Raw genomic sequence first — 17,022 nt, 5'->3', positions numbered from 1 at the left:
GGTAAGATCATGAAATTTGTTAGTAATTTGGGAATAATTGAGTAATTGATCGATTTGTTCTCTGGGAATCATTTGGAGGATCGTTAGGGAAAAAAATCTAGAATAACATGCGGCTGGAGGTATTTAAGAAGATCCGGGCTAAAATGCCATGCAAAACTAATTATTAAATGTGTTCTATTTGAAAAGGTTTTGAGTATTGCTTTTGGTCACCTCTGGGAAAAAAAATAGACAAATTAGGTAACTCTAGTCCTTGTGAGCCTTTGAAGTTAATGAGCTTCTTGGGATAGTAAAATATTTGATAATTGTTATTATTTTCAAAATCACTGTTGGGGTGAAGAGAGCGAGTTTGGATTCTCTTGCACAGGTGGAAAAGTTGGCATGGTATCCATCTCTACTCCCAACATGACTGACAGTGGCTTTTGTGGTGCAAAACTGGAAACTAGGGGTGATTGGTTGGAAGACAAAGAAGAAATAAATAAAAATATATATTTTGTAAACTTAATTAAAATTTCATTGCCCAGAAGGACGAAGATGACTAAGTATCAAATATAGATTTCCTGAATTGTGAATAATAACCACTTCAACATTTTATTTTTTTGTTTAATATAATAATTATGAATTATTAGTTGTGTAATCGATGATATTCTATTCATTCATTTTGGAGTTTTTTTGGATCAGTGTAGCTAGAAAGAGATGGTGTGGCGACTTCCAACCATGCCACAATAAATGGGGCCTATAATATTAATTTATTTTTTAGCATAATATTAAGTTATTTTTTTATCCTTATGCTTCTTGTCGACCCCAGCACAAGTAGCTTCTCCAAAATCTCTGTTGGTGACGATGGTTGCATCCTTACATTACGTAATACGAAGTTACGAATGGCGTAAGGGGTGATATGAATTCTAAAATTGTAAATTATTAGATTTGAACTTAAATGTGTTGTGTATTATATTTTAAATTTGTATGTATACATAACAAAATTTAGCCCGGACTTGACTTGCTGCTGCTTCTGAATGTGTATGTGGATTCAGGTCAGGTTCAGCCATATGGATATCCAAATTCAAAATTTATTTTTTAGATCTGAACATTAACATGAAATCAATTAAAATTTTGTATCCATACCAAATATTAAATATTTTGAGATTTTTTAGTGCACTCAAACGCTATCTCATCAATGTAGAAACATGAAAAATAAATAATATGAAAAAATATTAAAAAAATAGATCTAAAGAAGGCGTTGGTCTGACATAAAGATGGGATCAAGTTGAGTAGCTAGAGATTTGAACTTGAAACTTAACTTGATTAAAAAAAAAAAAATCGAGATTAACTTGATTCGCATATCAATTAAAACATACCCTAGTTCAAATTAAGGGTTGAATTTCATTCTTAATTATAATAAAAAAATATAGTTAAATCAAAATATAACATAGTATTATAATCTAAAATAGAAAATATAATAACATATTTATAAATAAGATATAATATTATTAAAAATATATATTCAATTCGGTTTGTTAATTTACAAGTTGAATATTTTATAATTTAAGCTCGATTTGAAAAACTATTTGAGTGACTCAAATTTGATAATAATTGAGTCAAGCCGAGCACGAGCCATTTACAAGTTATCTAATTTATTTGTACTTCTAATTCTATTAGTACTAATATCTAAGCACTTATGACATGAAAAAAATAAAAATTTTACAACGATCAAGTTTAGTACAATATATTAAATCATAATAAATATATTATAAATAGAGTATCATAATCAATATTGTAAAAAGAGTACCATCTATTTTATTTTTTTTCTTTTGAGATTAGAAACTACTCGATAAACATGCACGCATATTATGCATTTATATATGCAAGAATACATGTATGTGTTTATATTGTGTAATATTATTAGGTTATGTATATATCTATGCAAGCCCAAACCTGGCTCAATAAAACTTTAGTTCTAATTTTGTTGCTATGGAGGTCTTTTGGCCATGTTGGTCTTTGTTGGATGAAACTATAAAACTTAAAGTTTTGTATGTTTTGATTGGTGAGTGTCAGGTACCTATATAAGCTGATCTCTCCGACACTCAAGGTTGCAACAAGTTGATCCATGACACAATCCAATCCCGACCTCATTAAACTTGACCTACTCATATATTCAAACTCAAGAGCCAGGTCAGATCCAAAAATTAACCGTTTAAGTATTGGATTAGATCTTAATCTTGTATTACTCAATCAGACCTGATCCATCTTACATGTTTTTCAAGTTTAATTAAATCAATAAAAAAATGAATCCAAATCAATCCAAATCTAACTCAGAAACTTTTTATAGATGATATAAACCCGAATTATATTAAAGATTGTAGTTTGTAAAATGATCAATTATTTTAATAAAATTAAAAATTTTGGAATATAAATTTAAATATGAGTCAACTTTTTTTAATTTTTATTAAATTTTTAATAATTTTATATTTAATTATTAAATATCATATCTTAGTTATAAAAAAATGATTAAGATTCTCGATTCAAATTACAAATCTAACCTGATTCGGCGAACTTGGACATTTCAGATTGCATCCTCGCCGTACCGGAGCTGGTCCTATCTTATCCAAACAGCCAGTGAGTTGGGTCCAGATCCCAAAATCTTGACCGGAAAATGAAATCGGGGCGGTCGCGTTTAGGCTTGCCCGGTCCGACCCACCCCGTTTTCAGCCCCGCAACTTCTCTCCTCTGCTTCCACTCCGACAACCCCTTCGTCCCTATCGCCCGCTCCCTGGAGCGCCTTCGGTTCCATGGTTTCCGGCACCGCGACTATGCCTGGATGGAGAAGAAATTCCGTGCCTCTTTCATCCGCCATTTGCTTCAACACTTGTCGTCGTCTTCCGATCTTGTTGTCCCATCCAAGGTTCGAATCACATCCTTTACGTACCCCCGGTTTCCTCTCAAAGGCCGCAACTTTGGCTCAGAAAACCATTCTATTCCATTCCCTTTATTTTCTGGGAGGGCGAAGCCCTTCTCTAGTGCGTCGATTCCGTGTTCTGCTGAGAAATCTGGGTCGACTTCGGCTTCCGCAAATGAGATTAGGGGCGAAGACCATGTAAATTTTGCTTCAAAATTGTCTTTTGGTATCGGGAAATCGGTTATTTCTAGGTGTTCGTTTATTTGGGAGACGAAAGTTGACACCTTGATGGAGAAATCTTCTTTGCAAGATCTTCTCAAGCTATATGGGGATCTGTCCCCAGAAACCACCCGCCGTTTCTGGCGGGTTTCGGCATTGAAACCCGAAGATTTCCTTGAAATATTAGTTGGTTTTGGCCCCGATGTCAATTTAAAAAAGGTTGGATTTCTTTGGAAGTTGTTCAGGTGGGCTGAGAAGCAGAGCAGAGAGTTCAAACATCTCCCGAGATCTTATGAAATCATGATCTCCATGCTTACTCAAGCTCGGATGCTTGGTGATGCTGAATCCTTGCTTCTATCACCAGATGCAAGAGGAGCCTTTTCCGATGCTAATGGAGTATCCAGTGAGATCATTCAAGGGTATGCTGAGGCTTGCAAATTAGAAAATTCAATGGCTCTGTATGATCGAGCAAGAGACTTGGGCTTAGTTCCTTCTGCATCATGTTTTCTTTCTCTTCTTAACCTTTTGATCAGAATGGAGAAGTCTGAGTCAGTTGTGAGAGTTTATAAGGATATGATAGAGGTTGGATTTGGGTCATATTCTGGTAGTAGGGTTTTAGATGTTGTTATTGGTGAACTGACTAAGGATGGACAGATTCTTGAAGCTACAGCTGTACTTAAGCAAATAAAAGTTTCTGGTATTGAAGCCAGCCCTATAGCTCTCTCTGCAATTGCTGAGGGATTATGTAAGAAAAAAGATTTCAACGATATGATTAAATTTTTGGAAGAATGGGAGCACATCCCTGAAACTTGTATTTGCAATAAAATACTTTCTTCTGTGTGCAGCGATCTGGGGACTGAAGAGGCATGGTTATTTGTCCAAAGGATGGAGGCTTTAGGCTTCAAGGCAGATGCTGTGACCTTTGGAATATTTATTTGTGAGAGCTGCAGAGAGAAAAAGTTGAGAAATGCATTTTTTTATTTATCAGAATGTTTCTCTAGGGATCTAAAACCCAATGCTTATGCTTATAATGCCCTAATTAGTGGGGTTTTTAAACAGGGACTATGTAAACATGCAAAATATGTGTTTGAGGACATGCTTGAAAAAGGGCTATCGCCGGACCTATCAACATTCAGAATTCTTTTGGCAGGATGTTGTATATACAGAAAATTTGATGAAGTTAAACAAGTTCTTGATGAAATGAACAATCATGGTGTAGTTTTTCTGGGACCTTCAGATGATGCTCTTTCCAAAACCTTCAAGATTTTGGGTCTTAACCATTTGAATGTGAAGGTGAAGAGGGATAATGATCTTGGACTTGCAAAGGCTGAATTCTTTGATTCTCTAGGCAATGGACTCTACCTAGAAACTGATATTGATGAGTATGACAAGTCCTTAACCTGGATCCTTGATAGTGCGATGATCCCTGACTTTGATTCTGCATTAATCAAGGAATGTCACCGGGGAAATCTAGAGGGTGCTCTCAAGGTGAAGCATGAAGCTGTTCAGTGGAGGCAGAATTTGTCTATGTCTAGCTACTTTGAATTATTGAAAACTTTATGTGCATCCCCACCCCACATAGAAGAAGCTGTAAGTCTAACAGATGAGATGCCGGATTCATGTGATCGGCTTAGGTCTGAGACTCTTAATTTACTTAAATGGGCATTAATCAAGAAAGCAATGGCAGCTAATGTGAAGTTGATTTTGGAGAGACTGGTCAGAAGAGGGCTGCTGGTTGACAGTGATGCATATACTGCTCTTATCATTGGTTTCAGCAAAGAAGGTGAAATTAACAAACTTCAGCATTTCTGGAAACTAGCAAAACGAGACATGTGGTTACCTGAGTTTAAGGACACTAAGGTGCTGGTAAGTTTTCTATGCAGGTGGGGTTTGATCAAAGAAGTTCTAGAGCTTTTCGATAAAATGGTGGAGAATTACTCTAAGTTGATTCCTGCTATTTTCGGTGTCTTTATCAAAGAATTATGTATATCAGGCTATACAAGTGTCGCGTGTACACTGCTGGAGGAACTTCTCCAGAGGGATCTAGTCTTTGATCAAGCAGTTTATGTGAATCTAGTAAACGGGTTCTTGAAGGAGCAAAAGTTTGCTGAAGCACTTGGAATATTTGATATATTACTTGAGAAAAACATAACCGCTTCTGCACATGTGTATCAACTATTAATTCCTTTGTTAGTTAGATTTGGAAGTGTTGAAAAAGTAATGAATTTGAAGCAATCTCTACTCAGTAAGAAACTGGAAGCTCGTGTTTCTGCTTTTGGAACCATGGTGAGTGAATTATGCAGGACTGGAAAAATAAAAGAGGCAACCTTGCAGTTGCAAGAAATGCTAATTGATGGAATATTTCCAGATGGTAATACTTTAAATGCTTTGTTGCAAGGATACTGTCAAGAAAACAATTTGAGGAAGGCATACGAGATTCTCAGTGTCATGGTAAGAATGCATGTTAATCTTTCGCTTTCAGGCTATCGAAGTTTGGTACGTCAAATGTGTGCACATGGTCACCTACATGGTGCATTGAGTGTGAAGAAACTGAACCTAGGAAAAAATCCACAGGAGCTGATTTTATATAACATTCTAATATTTCATCTCTTTCAGACAGGAAACAGTTTGCTTGTTGAATCTCTTTTAAGGAACATGCATGATAAATTCATAAATCCTGATAAAAATACTTATGATTTCCTTGTTTACGGTTTCTCTAAGTGTGGCAATGCCTCCACATCTGTTGAAGCTCTGAATACCATGATTGCCAAAGGCCTAAGACCAAGCAATCGTAGCCTCAGAACAATAATCTGTCATCTGTGCAGTAATGGAGAAGTTGATAAAGCATTAGAACTGAGCAAGGAGATGGAATGTAATGGCTGGAAGCATGGTTCTGTGGTTCAAAATGCGCTTGCTGGGCATCTTCTATCACGTGGAAAACTTTGCGAAGCAGAACTCTTTTTGGATCAAATGAAGCAAAAGGACTTGATCCCCAACAACATTCACTATGACCTTCTGATTAAGCAATTTTGTGGGCATGGGGGCATAAAGAAAGCAATTGATCTGCTGAATGTAATGTTAAAGAAGGGAAAACTTCCAAGCGACATCAGTTACAGTTCAGTCATTCATAAGCTCTGCAGTTGCAAAGCATTTGATCATGCTCTTGATTTCCATGCTGAAATGCAGTACAAGAACCTTGCAGCAAGTGAAGAGTCCAGTGAAGCACTCATTTCAGGCCTTTGTGCTGTTGGGAGAACTGATGATGCCAAAGGAATTTTGGGGAAAATGCTCCACTATGGTTCAATGCCCACTTACAGCATGTATAACCATGTTATCAATAGGTACTATGCTAACAACGAGCTGGAAAAGGCATCAGAAGTTTTGCGTGAAATGCAACAAGCTGGGTATTCTCCTAATTTTGAGACTCATTGGTCTCTTATAAGCAATTTAAGCAGTTGCAGCAGTAACAAAGATGACAATGGCAATGGCTTTTTAGCTCGCCTTATTTCTGGGAGTAGACTTCCTGTAAAGAATTGTAAAGATAAAGGTGCTTCGGCATTCAAATATACATCCATTATGACTTAAGTTTTGTAAGAAACGTCACAGCATGTTATTATGGTCCATAAACGCTTTCTGAGTAAAGAAGTGATTGGGTTGCCAGATTGAGACTCTGTCTTGAGTGTTAACACACTAGGGAGAACAGAAATCACCTGGGTGTGATCCTTTGCATTAATTTCCAGCTGATAACAACTGGATATTGTTAATTTTTCCAGTTTGGTCCTTCTTTGGTGTACAGAAAAGAGGAATAGAAAACCAGAGGAATTTTATGCAGCAAAGGGTTCATCAATGTCAGGTTTGTGATCATCACTCTACTTTGTAGGTCACTTTGTAGTCCATACGCACCAATTTCTTTATGCATGGGGAACACAATTTGATTCTGTTATTTTTACTTCATGTTGTGTACTGGAAAGGAGAGGATAAGTTTCCTGTGTCCTTTTTTTTTTTTTTTTGTGGTAAAAGGATAAGTTTTCTGTTAGCTGCATATGAAAAATTAAACAAATGATGCCTTACACCTGTAGCTCATGACCAATAATTACACTAGCAATATCAATATGCATGCACAACAATTTCTTTATGCATGGTGAATGCCATTTGATTCTGTTATTTTTAATTCATGCTGTGTGATGGAAAGTATAGGATAAGTTTTCTGTTAGTTGCATATGAAAAAGTAAACAAATGATGCCTTATGCCTGTAGCTCATGGCCAATAATTTCACTAGCAATATCTATGTATGACAATTTGCTTTGAGAAGTTATTGGTTTTGGAGTTGTGCACTTGGAATGCTAGGTTCTTGACTTCTTGTAGAACTAGATTGTAATTTTAAAGGCTGTTTCAGGAGCTAAAACACATTTAATGCAACAGTTTCATCTCTCTTCCTCCCTCATTATTTTATGTACATATTTTTGAGTGCCTTTGGAAAATTAACTCTTTCTGCATCATTGTAGCTGGGTTACTTCAGTGCTTATTTGGAATTGGTTTTAAATATTTTGAATTTTCAGTGGAAAGTCAAGTATACGGAAACACCACCCTATTCTTATTTATACTTTTGCGCATCACTAAGTCTTAATTCAGATTTACATTTCATTGCCTTTGAAAGACATTATGCTAGTCTTTTACCTCTATTTTGTTACTGTTGCATCATGTACACATTTTGCCACCTACAGTGTACAAATTTCACTCTTAGAAGGCTTACCTCTTCTGCCATCCTGTAATCACAATTTTCCAGTTTACAACCCTATTTATCTTTCACAAATTCCTTCTATTCCTATATCTTTTAATTTAATTAAATTGTGAATGCATCAGCATGGCAGCACAAGAAGATGAATATATAACACCATGACAAAGATGGTCGTGTAAAGTTTGCTGAAGCATTGTTACATCTACAGCTCGATCAATTGTTGCACGGAATTGAAAAGGTATCTTGCTGCACTCTTAATTAACTTGATTTAATGTCACTAATTTTTTAAACAAATCCATGTATTCTTCTATTATTTTTTTGTCTTTTTTTAAAGCATATAGTCTGACATACCAGATCTGCTTCAAACAGACTGGACAAGGAGTTATATGCTTTATCATCATTTCATTCCCTGTCATTTGGTGATCAATAAATTTATATGGTTGGTTCCTGATACCATGTTTCCATAGAAGAGCCAGTCATCTAACCTTTTGGGACAGGAAATAATATGTAGACATAAATATTTGCTGGTAATACTCATGATTTTCTTTGTCTACTGCTAGGTATCAGTAAAAATTGGCAAGTAATTCTCATCTACCTTCTTCGACTCTGAGTCTCTGACAGAGTGTCAAGTTTGTTAATCATTAGTGTCCTCTCAGCTGTTCCCTCCTTGAGCTCCATTTTCTAGTAAAATTGGATGTTTTTTTTTTTTTTGCAGCTTTGTCTCAGTACCATTCCACTATCATTGGGTCCATTTGAGGGGATAATTATACAGCATGAGTTCATTTCTTGATTATCCAACAATGCAGGAGTTTGATATTGCCTATGAGCATTCATGATGATTAACATTCTGGTACCAGTGTTGGCTTAAGATGGCAATATTTCCTGCAATAAATACACAACCTTTTATATGTTTTTTCTCCAGAAATCATGGTTGGAGAAGCAAGAGACCTTTTGTTACTTGACTTCTGTAAACACAATGAAGAATTAAAAGGTACTCCCCATGGTTGATGTTGGATCAGTAAAGACCCCCAACCTTTGGCAATAAAAACTGTTGAAAGACCTTCGCACATGTCATGACATCATGAGGAAGTTGTGCTGATGCCAAATTACTAGTTATCTGTGATCTAGATGGTCAATCATGTCATTTTTTTTAAAATACTTTCAAAGGCTCACAGTTCCAAATATGAAATTTCTGCTGAATCTTTGATCTACTGGAGGGAAAACATCCATTTGAATAGAATACAAATATTACTCTTAGAATTTGAATTTACTGATCATTATAATGAATGAATATCTATTATATTTTGGGTAACTAAGATGGAGGAAGAGAAAAATTTTGTTAAAGTATTTGCCGACTGCGTGAGCTGCACTTGAGGCGGTTTCACTTATGGTAGTTCTGAGTCCATTCAGTTCAGTCATCTGAGTCTAAAAGTTTGAACAATTTCAGCATTAAATGCTCATGCAAATATTAGCGTGATAGTTCAAAATTCACATATTTAATGGTGTATCCTAAATGGAATTCTTTGAGTTTTGCTGAACACTTTTTCCTTTGTCTTGTACCCACTCTCTCCCCTTTCTGTAAATGTGCCTAGATTTTTTTAAGTACTCGGATATTGTACTGCAATCATAATTTCATCTAAATCATATAGTTAGTTGAACCAATGTAATCCATTTTTTATTATTGCCTCATTTTACTCTAGACATTAATATTTTTGTCAGAACTTAATAAGTTGAGTAACTGAAACATGATGTCAGGTATAATACTGCCCCTTGCATTTCAATAATTTGGCACTTGATTCCACTCTGATGTCTATTTCTTTATGCATCAGTATTTTTAACTTTTTGGAGAGATCTCCAATGAGAGAGAAGATTTTCTTTTTTAAAGAAAAAAGGCAATATTTCCTCATAAATACATAGCCTTTCATATGCTTTTTCCTCGAAAATCATGATTGCAAAAGCAAGAGACCTTTTGGCACTTGACTTTGGCAATTACAAGAGATGCTCCTCACACTTGAATCTTTGAATGGTAAAGACCGGCAACCTTTGGTTATAGAAACAGATGAAAGACCTTTGTGCGTTTCATGAACTGGTGAGACACCATGAGGAAGTTGTTTTGATGCCAAATTACAAGTTACCTGCGATCTAGAAGGTTGATCATATCATTTTTAAGTACTTTTAAAGGCTTATAGCTCCAAATATGAAATTGGTGTGGAATCTTTCTTCTAGTGGAAGGAAGATATCCACTTGAGTACAATACAATATTACTTTATAGTATCTGAATTTACTGAACATATGATTAACGGTGGATAAATATCTGTTATATTTTGGGTAATTGATATGGAGGAAGAGAATAATTTTGCTAAGTCTTTGCTGGCTGTCTGAGTTGCCCTTGATCCAGTTTCACTTGTGGTAGTTCCCAAGTCCATTCAGTTCAGCATCTGAGTCTGAAAATCTGAACAAATTCAGAATCAAATGTTAATTGATCTTCCACCTGATCAAATAGCTAATTACCAACTCACCATTTATAGAACAACTTCATCTTTAGTCTTCTCTTATTCATGTCAAGCAAATATCCATTTACAGATTTTCAGGTAAACTAAAATTTGCACCTCTATATAGGTTTGAAAATGAAATTCTCCAAATCCCCTTCAGTGGGTCATGTGTTTGGAGATTGCAGAAGATATTGCACAGAGTCTTGCATACATGCACCAAGCTTTGGCTAGTCCACAGTGATGTCTAGTCTTCAATGTCCTTGCAGCTTGAGGCTTGCCTCACTGACAAGCAGCCCCTCGTTTTTTATAGAAGCGGATGGTGAGGATGAGTCATGACAGAGCAAACCCAAAGTCTGCTCTGTGGCCCACATCTACTTTTTGCTTGCTGCTGCTGTAGTTTCTCACCGGAAAGCTTCAATTGGAGCACTTGATCCTTACTATGACCGATCCGCCAGATTTGGTCCAGTCAGGGAAGGTGAAGATGCTGATGATAAATGTGCCGAATAATGATCATTGAAATTAGAACAGTCTGTATTTGGTCTTCATCGGATAGTTGGCCTTTCACATGGCAGATTCTGAAGATGATAAGATAAGCAGAGAAAGTCGACACTGGGATAGCAACATCAATTCAAGCAGCATTTCATACATTTAGCACATTACGTCCATATCTAATGGACCACCGAAGATGGTTCTTTAGATTGGCAAATTGGTAGTGGAGTTGGTGTTATTGTACATGATACCAATTTTTGTTGTAAGATTTGATTAAAAAAAAAAGGTAGTATAAATAAACATGATTTTGGGGCTTGAAACTTTGTTAAGAAAGATAAAAGTGAAACATACTTTCAAGCAGGTTTGGAAATGGCAGAAACTATGATGTAGGAAACTCTGGAATGCAGAAGGTTTTACAGTGTTATATCTATCTATATATATATATATATATATATATATATATATATATATAAACACTTTTGTGCACTATAAAACTAGGGTTAGGCTTATTCGTTCTCTTTGTCCGAAGTTGCTGGCAAAAGCCGGTCATTCCAGCTTCTGCCTAGACTACCATATACCACTGTTTTCAGACAATCTGCAGGCCATTTTTCATCCCCTAGATTTGAAATGACTGCACAGTCATAAGATCTTGTGCAAGCTCTTAACTCTTCAACTGTTACCAGTCTTCTGATTGTAATATTGAAGGCTTTTTTACCGACTGACATGGTCCTATGACCGGTTATTTAGATAGCATAGATCCATCTGAATTAGCTGCCTGTGAGTCTATATGCTTACTTAGGTACCAGCCTAGGTGAATGCTTTATAGTGATAAATCATAACTCATGACAACATAATTGCATCTTGTCAGCCCCAGACCTATTTCTATTCACTTCTTCCCCTCACCTTGCTGATAACATCTATTTTCATTCACATCTATTTTCATTCTCATAATCTACCCTATCCTTGCATTGCGCAGGAGACAGTTTTCTTCTTATGCTATTACATACCACCCCTATCTCTCTTTCTCTAATCACTTACCTCAGTGGATCCATAGCCTCATTCCCAGACCCTGATCACTACCTTTATTAGAACCTTCATCACACTTGCCAAGACCTTACTCTCATCATTATACCACTCTTCTTCTCCAGCTCAAGCAAGAGGCTAGAAGCTAAGCACCCCATGCCTATCCTTCACTCCCTCTTTCTTTTTGCCGAGGCATTGATCGAGCTTTACATGGCTATAATGGCTATATTGGGCCTAGTTGGGCTCAAGCCTTGTGAAAGTTGGTCTGAGTCCAAGCTTGACCTTCGGATTTTAGGCCCCAAATTGAGCCAACCCTGGCTCAAACCAACAAGTGTTAGCTGGATGCTAGGTATTTAATCTATCGCCTGGTCCAATTAGTGTTTGGGACTTAACCATTTCATGTTATGTCTAATTGTCTTTAAGTATCAGCATCCCAACAATCATGAAAATCAAATTGTCCAAGCAACACAAGTTAGCACACAATGTATTAATCCTACCAAGATGTTGCTAAAAGAAATCTTTAATGAGCACTCAAAGAAAATTATAAGATGGCTTGATCAATAGATATAACATGCTCAATGATGAGAGGTGGGCAAGGCATACATGTCATCTTAGATAATGTGACAAACTCAAGTCTGGAGCCAGTCTATGTGAAGCCTCAAGTCTAAACCAGAAGACCAGCTGAACAGAGTCCGAGATACTTATGGCCCACCTTGGAAGCTTTACTTAGGACCAATACAGGATGCTATTTACCATCTAATTTCCTTAATGCCTTTAGCACTGCACCAAATTATGTCTGCATTACGATGGGCCTATGATTGAAGCCCAAGCTTATATTTGGAAGCAATTGTCTAAAATCTAGAATTTTAAGACTGGATATGCTTGAGCCTTCGATGTCTTTTCCTGCAAATGGTCAGTGCTTGGTAGTTTGCCTTGAGAAGTGGAACTCATCCTTAAAAACTTTGGGCAAACGTTAGTCACCCTTTTTTCTGAAGAGTTGCATTTTGAACATTTTATTTGATTGTTGGTGTCAAGATGATGTTATATGCCTTGTTTCTGTGTCAGTTGTGACTGCAGCCTTTTGTTATTTGCCAGCCTGAATTATTTCCTTTTTTTTTTTTGTTTTGTTTGAGTCTTTTCCCTGTCAAACACTCTTGTATGCTGGGTCTGCATGCATCCACATGTACAAGCCTGTTAGCAACTTTCTCTCCTTCCCCTCTTTGTGCACACCTCTGTCAAATTGGAGCTGCTCATGAAACCAGTCAAGGCTTCAAAATTTCTCCTAGCAAGGGACAGAACTGACTAATAGGCATTTTAAATTTTAGTGCTGAAAATTAGTGTAGAAGTAACTTTGTTGGCTCGTTTTATGTGTGTTCAGGTTGAGTACGAACTCTTTTCGGTGGAATATGATTCATGCAATTAGTGTATGCAAAACAAGTCATATTGAAGGTAGGGGATAATAATCATTTCAGTTCATGGGCAATCTGCAGCTCATTTGTCAGTTGCACCAGTTTACTGGATTTATTGAGATGTGATATTGTTAAGTTTGCTAAGCTTTGTTGTGATATATCTTATAAAGTTTCAATTCTGGAGTTGAATTTGCCATACTTTCAGTTTTGCAGGTGCTGGGAAGAATGTGTTAGAGAGCTGGTAAGCATTCCACTCAATAGTCCATAAACACTTAAATATGACATGCCCCCATTACACAGTCCTGGGGTCGTCTAAAGTCTAAAATCATGACTCTGTTTGCCAGCTGGTAGGAGCCTAATATGTTTCTCTTTGATGCATGTCAATGCCGCTATAGTGCATGTGCTATCAGCTGACTGAAAGAGGGTATGGTGTTGGACATATTTTGGCAGATCAGAATTTTCAAGTCCTAGCATCATAACATGTGGTCCCAACTTAAGTTTTTATACGTGGCACTTGCAATTCAGTGCATAAATGGATTTGCCTTGGAACCCAGGATGGTGAAATTAGGTGTACCTTTTTTTGACATTGTTCATTATATTCATATGGACTCAATATGTTAAAACTGGACAAATTGTTATAGCTAAAGAAAATCAATAGAAATTTAATTTTATTTTATTTAATTCAAATGTCAGTAACTGAGCACCAATAATATACCACTGAATAATGTTAGACTTTCATATAATAAGCTTTTACAATCAAAATTTCCTGCTTTTTCAATTGCAAGTAGTGAATCTTTTACTGTCTAGTTAACTAAGTCAATAGTGTAGACTTAGTTATTGCAATTAAGGACTGGTTCAAGGCTTGCTTTAAATTCTCTTTTTAATTCTGAAAGTTTGTTGAAATAAGATGCTAATAAATCAAATGTATTTTAAAGTTTTTTTAAGCTGAGTACCAGCATGTTCCAAAGGTGGGGTGGTCACATTATCAGACCACCATGGCTTTGTCTGTGTATATTGCTCAGTTTTTTTCATTGCAAAACGCACATAATATTCTTCTCTTATTTGAAATTTGCACCTAGTGCATACTGCATAAATATGGAATGTGGTGCTTACCAAAGAAATTTTAGAATTACGTAGATTGGTATAGTATCCTAATTCGCTGATGCTCTAACTCTTCAAGTCAATACTAAGAGGTACCGAACAGATTATAATATGAAAAAGTTCGAGCAATGGATCCTAAAACCGGTGCCTGTTCATATACTTGAAGTTAGATATAGAAACTAAAACATTTTGTGTCATTGGAGTCCTTGAGCAGACGTACCTAGTCTGCTTGAATGCTCGCAGTACATCCCTTTTCTTTATAGATGATTGATGCTAGTTTCATGCTTGGAGCACTTGAGTCCTTGATCATTCTGATCTGATGCTTATTTTCAATTGCATTAACTTATGGTGGAAGGGCGGCATCCTTTTGTTTTGTGTTACTTATTTGCTAATTCCTTTTGAGTCAATTGCATTTTGTCACTGTATTTCAGTCTAAGAAATGTTTGAAGTGCATTTACATGAACTATTGCATGCCATGACCTGCATGAGTCCTAGTGTTGCTCATGTATTTCCTGTATGTGGTGTCAACTTATGGAATTTCTTTGCCTTTTCTTTCATTGAGGATCAACTGCTTTTTTGTTGAAGATCAGTTTTATCATCTTATTGTTTTTAGATCATTAAGATCATCAACATGCCATTTTTAATGCATAGTAGCAATCTATGATAGCTGATTTTTTTTTTCCCCATCTACATACCCTATTTAATTTTCCTTTAGCCATCGAGTCCCATTGTTTGTCTTTATCCAAGTCTGAATGGTAGTCTGTGAAGGTTTGCTGCCTACACTCCAGTCATGACTTTGAAGCCTTTTCATTTGAGGGCAAATCCTGGTTTTCTGCACATAGGCTTGAGTGTGCGCTTCTAAAAGGTATAGGTTTTTGGATAAATGTGTGGCACGCCAGTATCTCCCCAAAATGGACTGCAGGTCAAATCATCAGTTAAATTATCAGGTTGTATGATTGCTTGGCCATTTCTTTAGCTTGATTCATTCTGCTGTTTGCTGCCAGAACTGATTGTTTCACCTGGAAATTTCTGCCTTGTGATTTTGAGCCACTACATGATGACATCTAATGTCAATGCTCGAAAACTAGTTTAAGCTTAGTGGTTCTATCCTTTTAACCGGTTTATATCTGAATGGTAAGATTCAAGGTATACATGAATTCAGTTTTTAAGTTGTTGTACTTGGTTATTTATGCTGATAAGCTGTATAAAAATTCTCTTATTGAAACCAAAATGTCTCACTTGTTGCTTGGATACCTTCTGTAAGAATTTCGTAGCTTTGCAAGTGCATGTTTTTCGGATTGTTAACACATTGATTAGGTACCTTAATCTCTGGAACAATCAGTGCTAAATTTCATTTGTTTTACTGTGTCAATATACATGACTTAGATAATGTTATATTTGTTAGATACAGTCAACATGGTTTTCTTCTTGTCACCGGACTGGATTATAAGTTTCTGGTCACTTGACTATCATCCGATGTGGACCACCTTGATTTTTTCTACGGATCTCTAGCTCTTTTGTTAGGCACTTATTTGTATTGGCTCCTAAATATTGGCAGCAATCCATGTTATAGTCAATGAGTGCTCCAGACTAACAATTCCTTCAGATACATTTCAGAAAATCCAAATTGAAGGAGTCCTGATTATGAAGTTGTACCAATAGTCATTGAACAGTTCCTTTCGATATCGAAACAGGCTCCGGATGCAGCAAGAAGTGCATCAGCTCTTTACCATCCGCCTCAATTAAAGCCCAGCCAGCCTCCTTGGTGATTCCTCTGTGATCCATCAACTTCCTCACCTTCTCTGCTCCATTCCACTCCCCCATTGAAGCATATATGTTGGAGAGCAGCACATCCTCCCCGCTTGCATTATGTCTCATCTTTAGAAGTTGTTCATTTGCACGCTCTCCCAACTCGACATTCCCATGGATCCTACAAGCTCCGAGCAACATCCTCCAAATGATATGATTTGGCCCAATCTTCATACCATCCACAAACTCGATTGCCTCTTCTAGTTGGCCAGCACGTCCTAGCATGTCCACCATACACCCATAATGCTTAATATTTGGCTCCATTGCATACTTATTTTGCATGAGGGAGAAGTATTCCCTGCCCTCTTTGACCAACCCACCATGACTGCAAGCAACCAAGACGGCAACAAAAGTGATCTCATCTGGCCTCACCTTCTCTCCGAGCATATCCTTGAACAGAAGCACAGATTCTTTGCTGTGCCCGTGGAAAGCTAACCCTCCGATGATCGAATTCCAAGTAGAAACATCCCTCTCCCTCATGCCTCTAAAGACCTCCATGGCTCCCACTATGCTCCCACACTTTGCATACATATCTATCAGCGCATTCCCGATAACTACACTCAAGCCACTTCTCAAACACATCTCCAGAAGAGAGTGATGTATCCTCTACCCAAAATCAAGAGCTCCAGACTTGGTGCAAGCTGACAGCAAGCTCAACATGGTCACCTCATCAGGCCTCTCTCATGCCCGACACACCTGATCAAACACCTCCAGCGCCTGCATTTGCGATCCACACTGCACATACCCAGCAATCATCGCATTCCAAGACACGACATCCCTCTCTGGCACTTGATCAAACAGCTCCTGAGCCTTGACCATCTCACGTTGCTTCGCATAACCAGTGATCAT

The 17,022-nt window shown here is 37.0% G+C and overlaps 1 protein-coding gene and 1 pseudogene across 2 annotated transcripts; one reads left to right on the top strand and one right to left on the bottom strand.

Moving 5' to 3' along the window:
* The first annotated feature begins 2,598 nt into the window (after positions 1-2,598).
* On the top strand, positions 2,599-12,875 carry LOC105041752 (pentatricopeptide repeat-containing protein At5g15280, mitochondrial). Of its 2 annotated transcripts, XM_073254029.1 has the most exons (4): positions 2,599-6,965; positions 7,976-8,088; positions 8,566-8,841; positions 10,470-12,875. In XM_073254029.1, exon 1 carries the CDS (start codon positions 2,651-2,653, stop codon positions 6,695-6,697), a length of 4,047 nt encoding a protein of 1,348 aa, XP_073110130.1. In that variant the 5' UTR covers positions 2,599-2,650; the 3' UTR covers positions 6,698-6,965; positions 7,976-8,088; positions 8,566-8,841; positions 10,470-12,875. The 2 variants fall into 2 exon arrangements, with proteins under 2 accessions (XP_073110130.1, XP_019704371.1); XM_019848812.2 differs by lacking the exon at positions 8,566-8,841.
* A 3,073-nt stretch (positions 12,876-15,948) lies between these two features.
* LOC105037256 (pentatricopeptide repeat-containing protein At5g15300-like) overlaps positions 15,949-17,022 on the bottom strand; it is a 2,112-nt pseudogene continuing 1,038 nt past the window's right edge.

Source organism: Elaeis guineensis, chromosome 3, assembly GCF_000442705.2.
Source record: "Elaeis guineensis isolate ETL-2024a chromosome 3, EG11, whole genome shotgun sequence".
In the NCBI taxonomy this organism is placed as follows: Eukaryota; Viridiplantae; Streptophyta; class Magnoliopsida; order Arecales; family Arecaceae; genus Elaeis; species Elaeis guineensis.
Note: the sequence above shows the minus strand (reverse complement) of the source record. Positions and strands in the feature narration are given on the sequence as shown.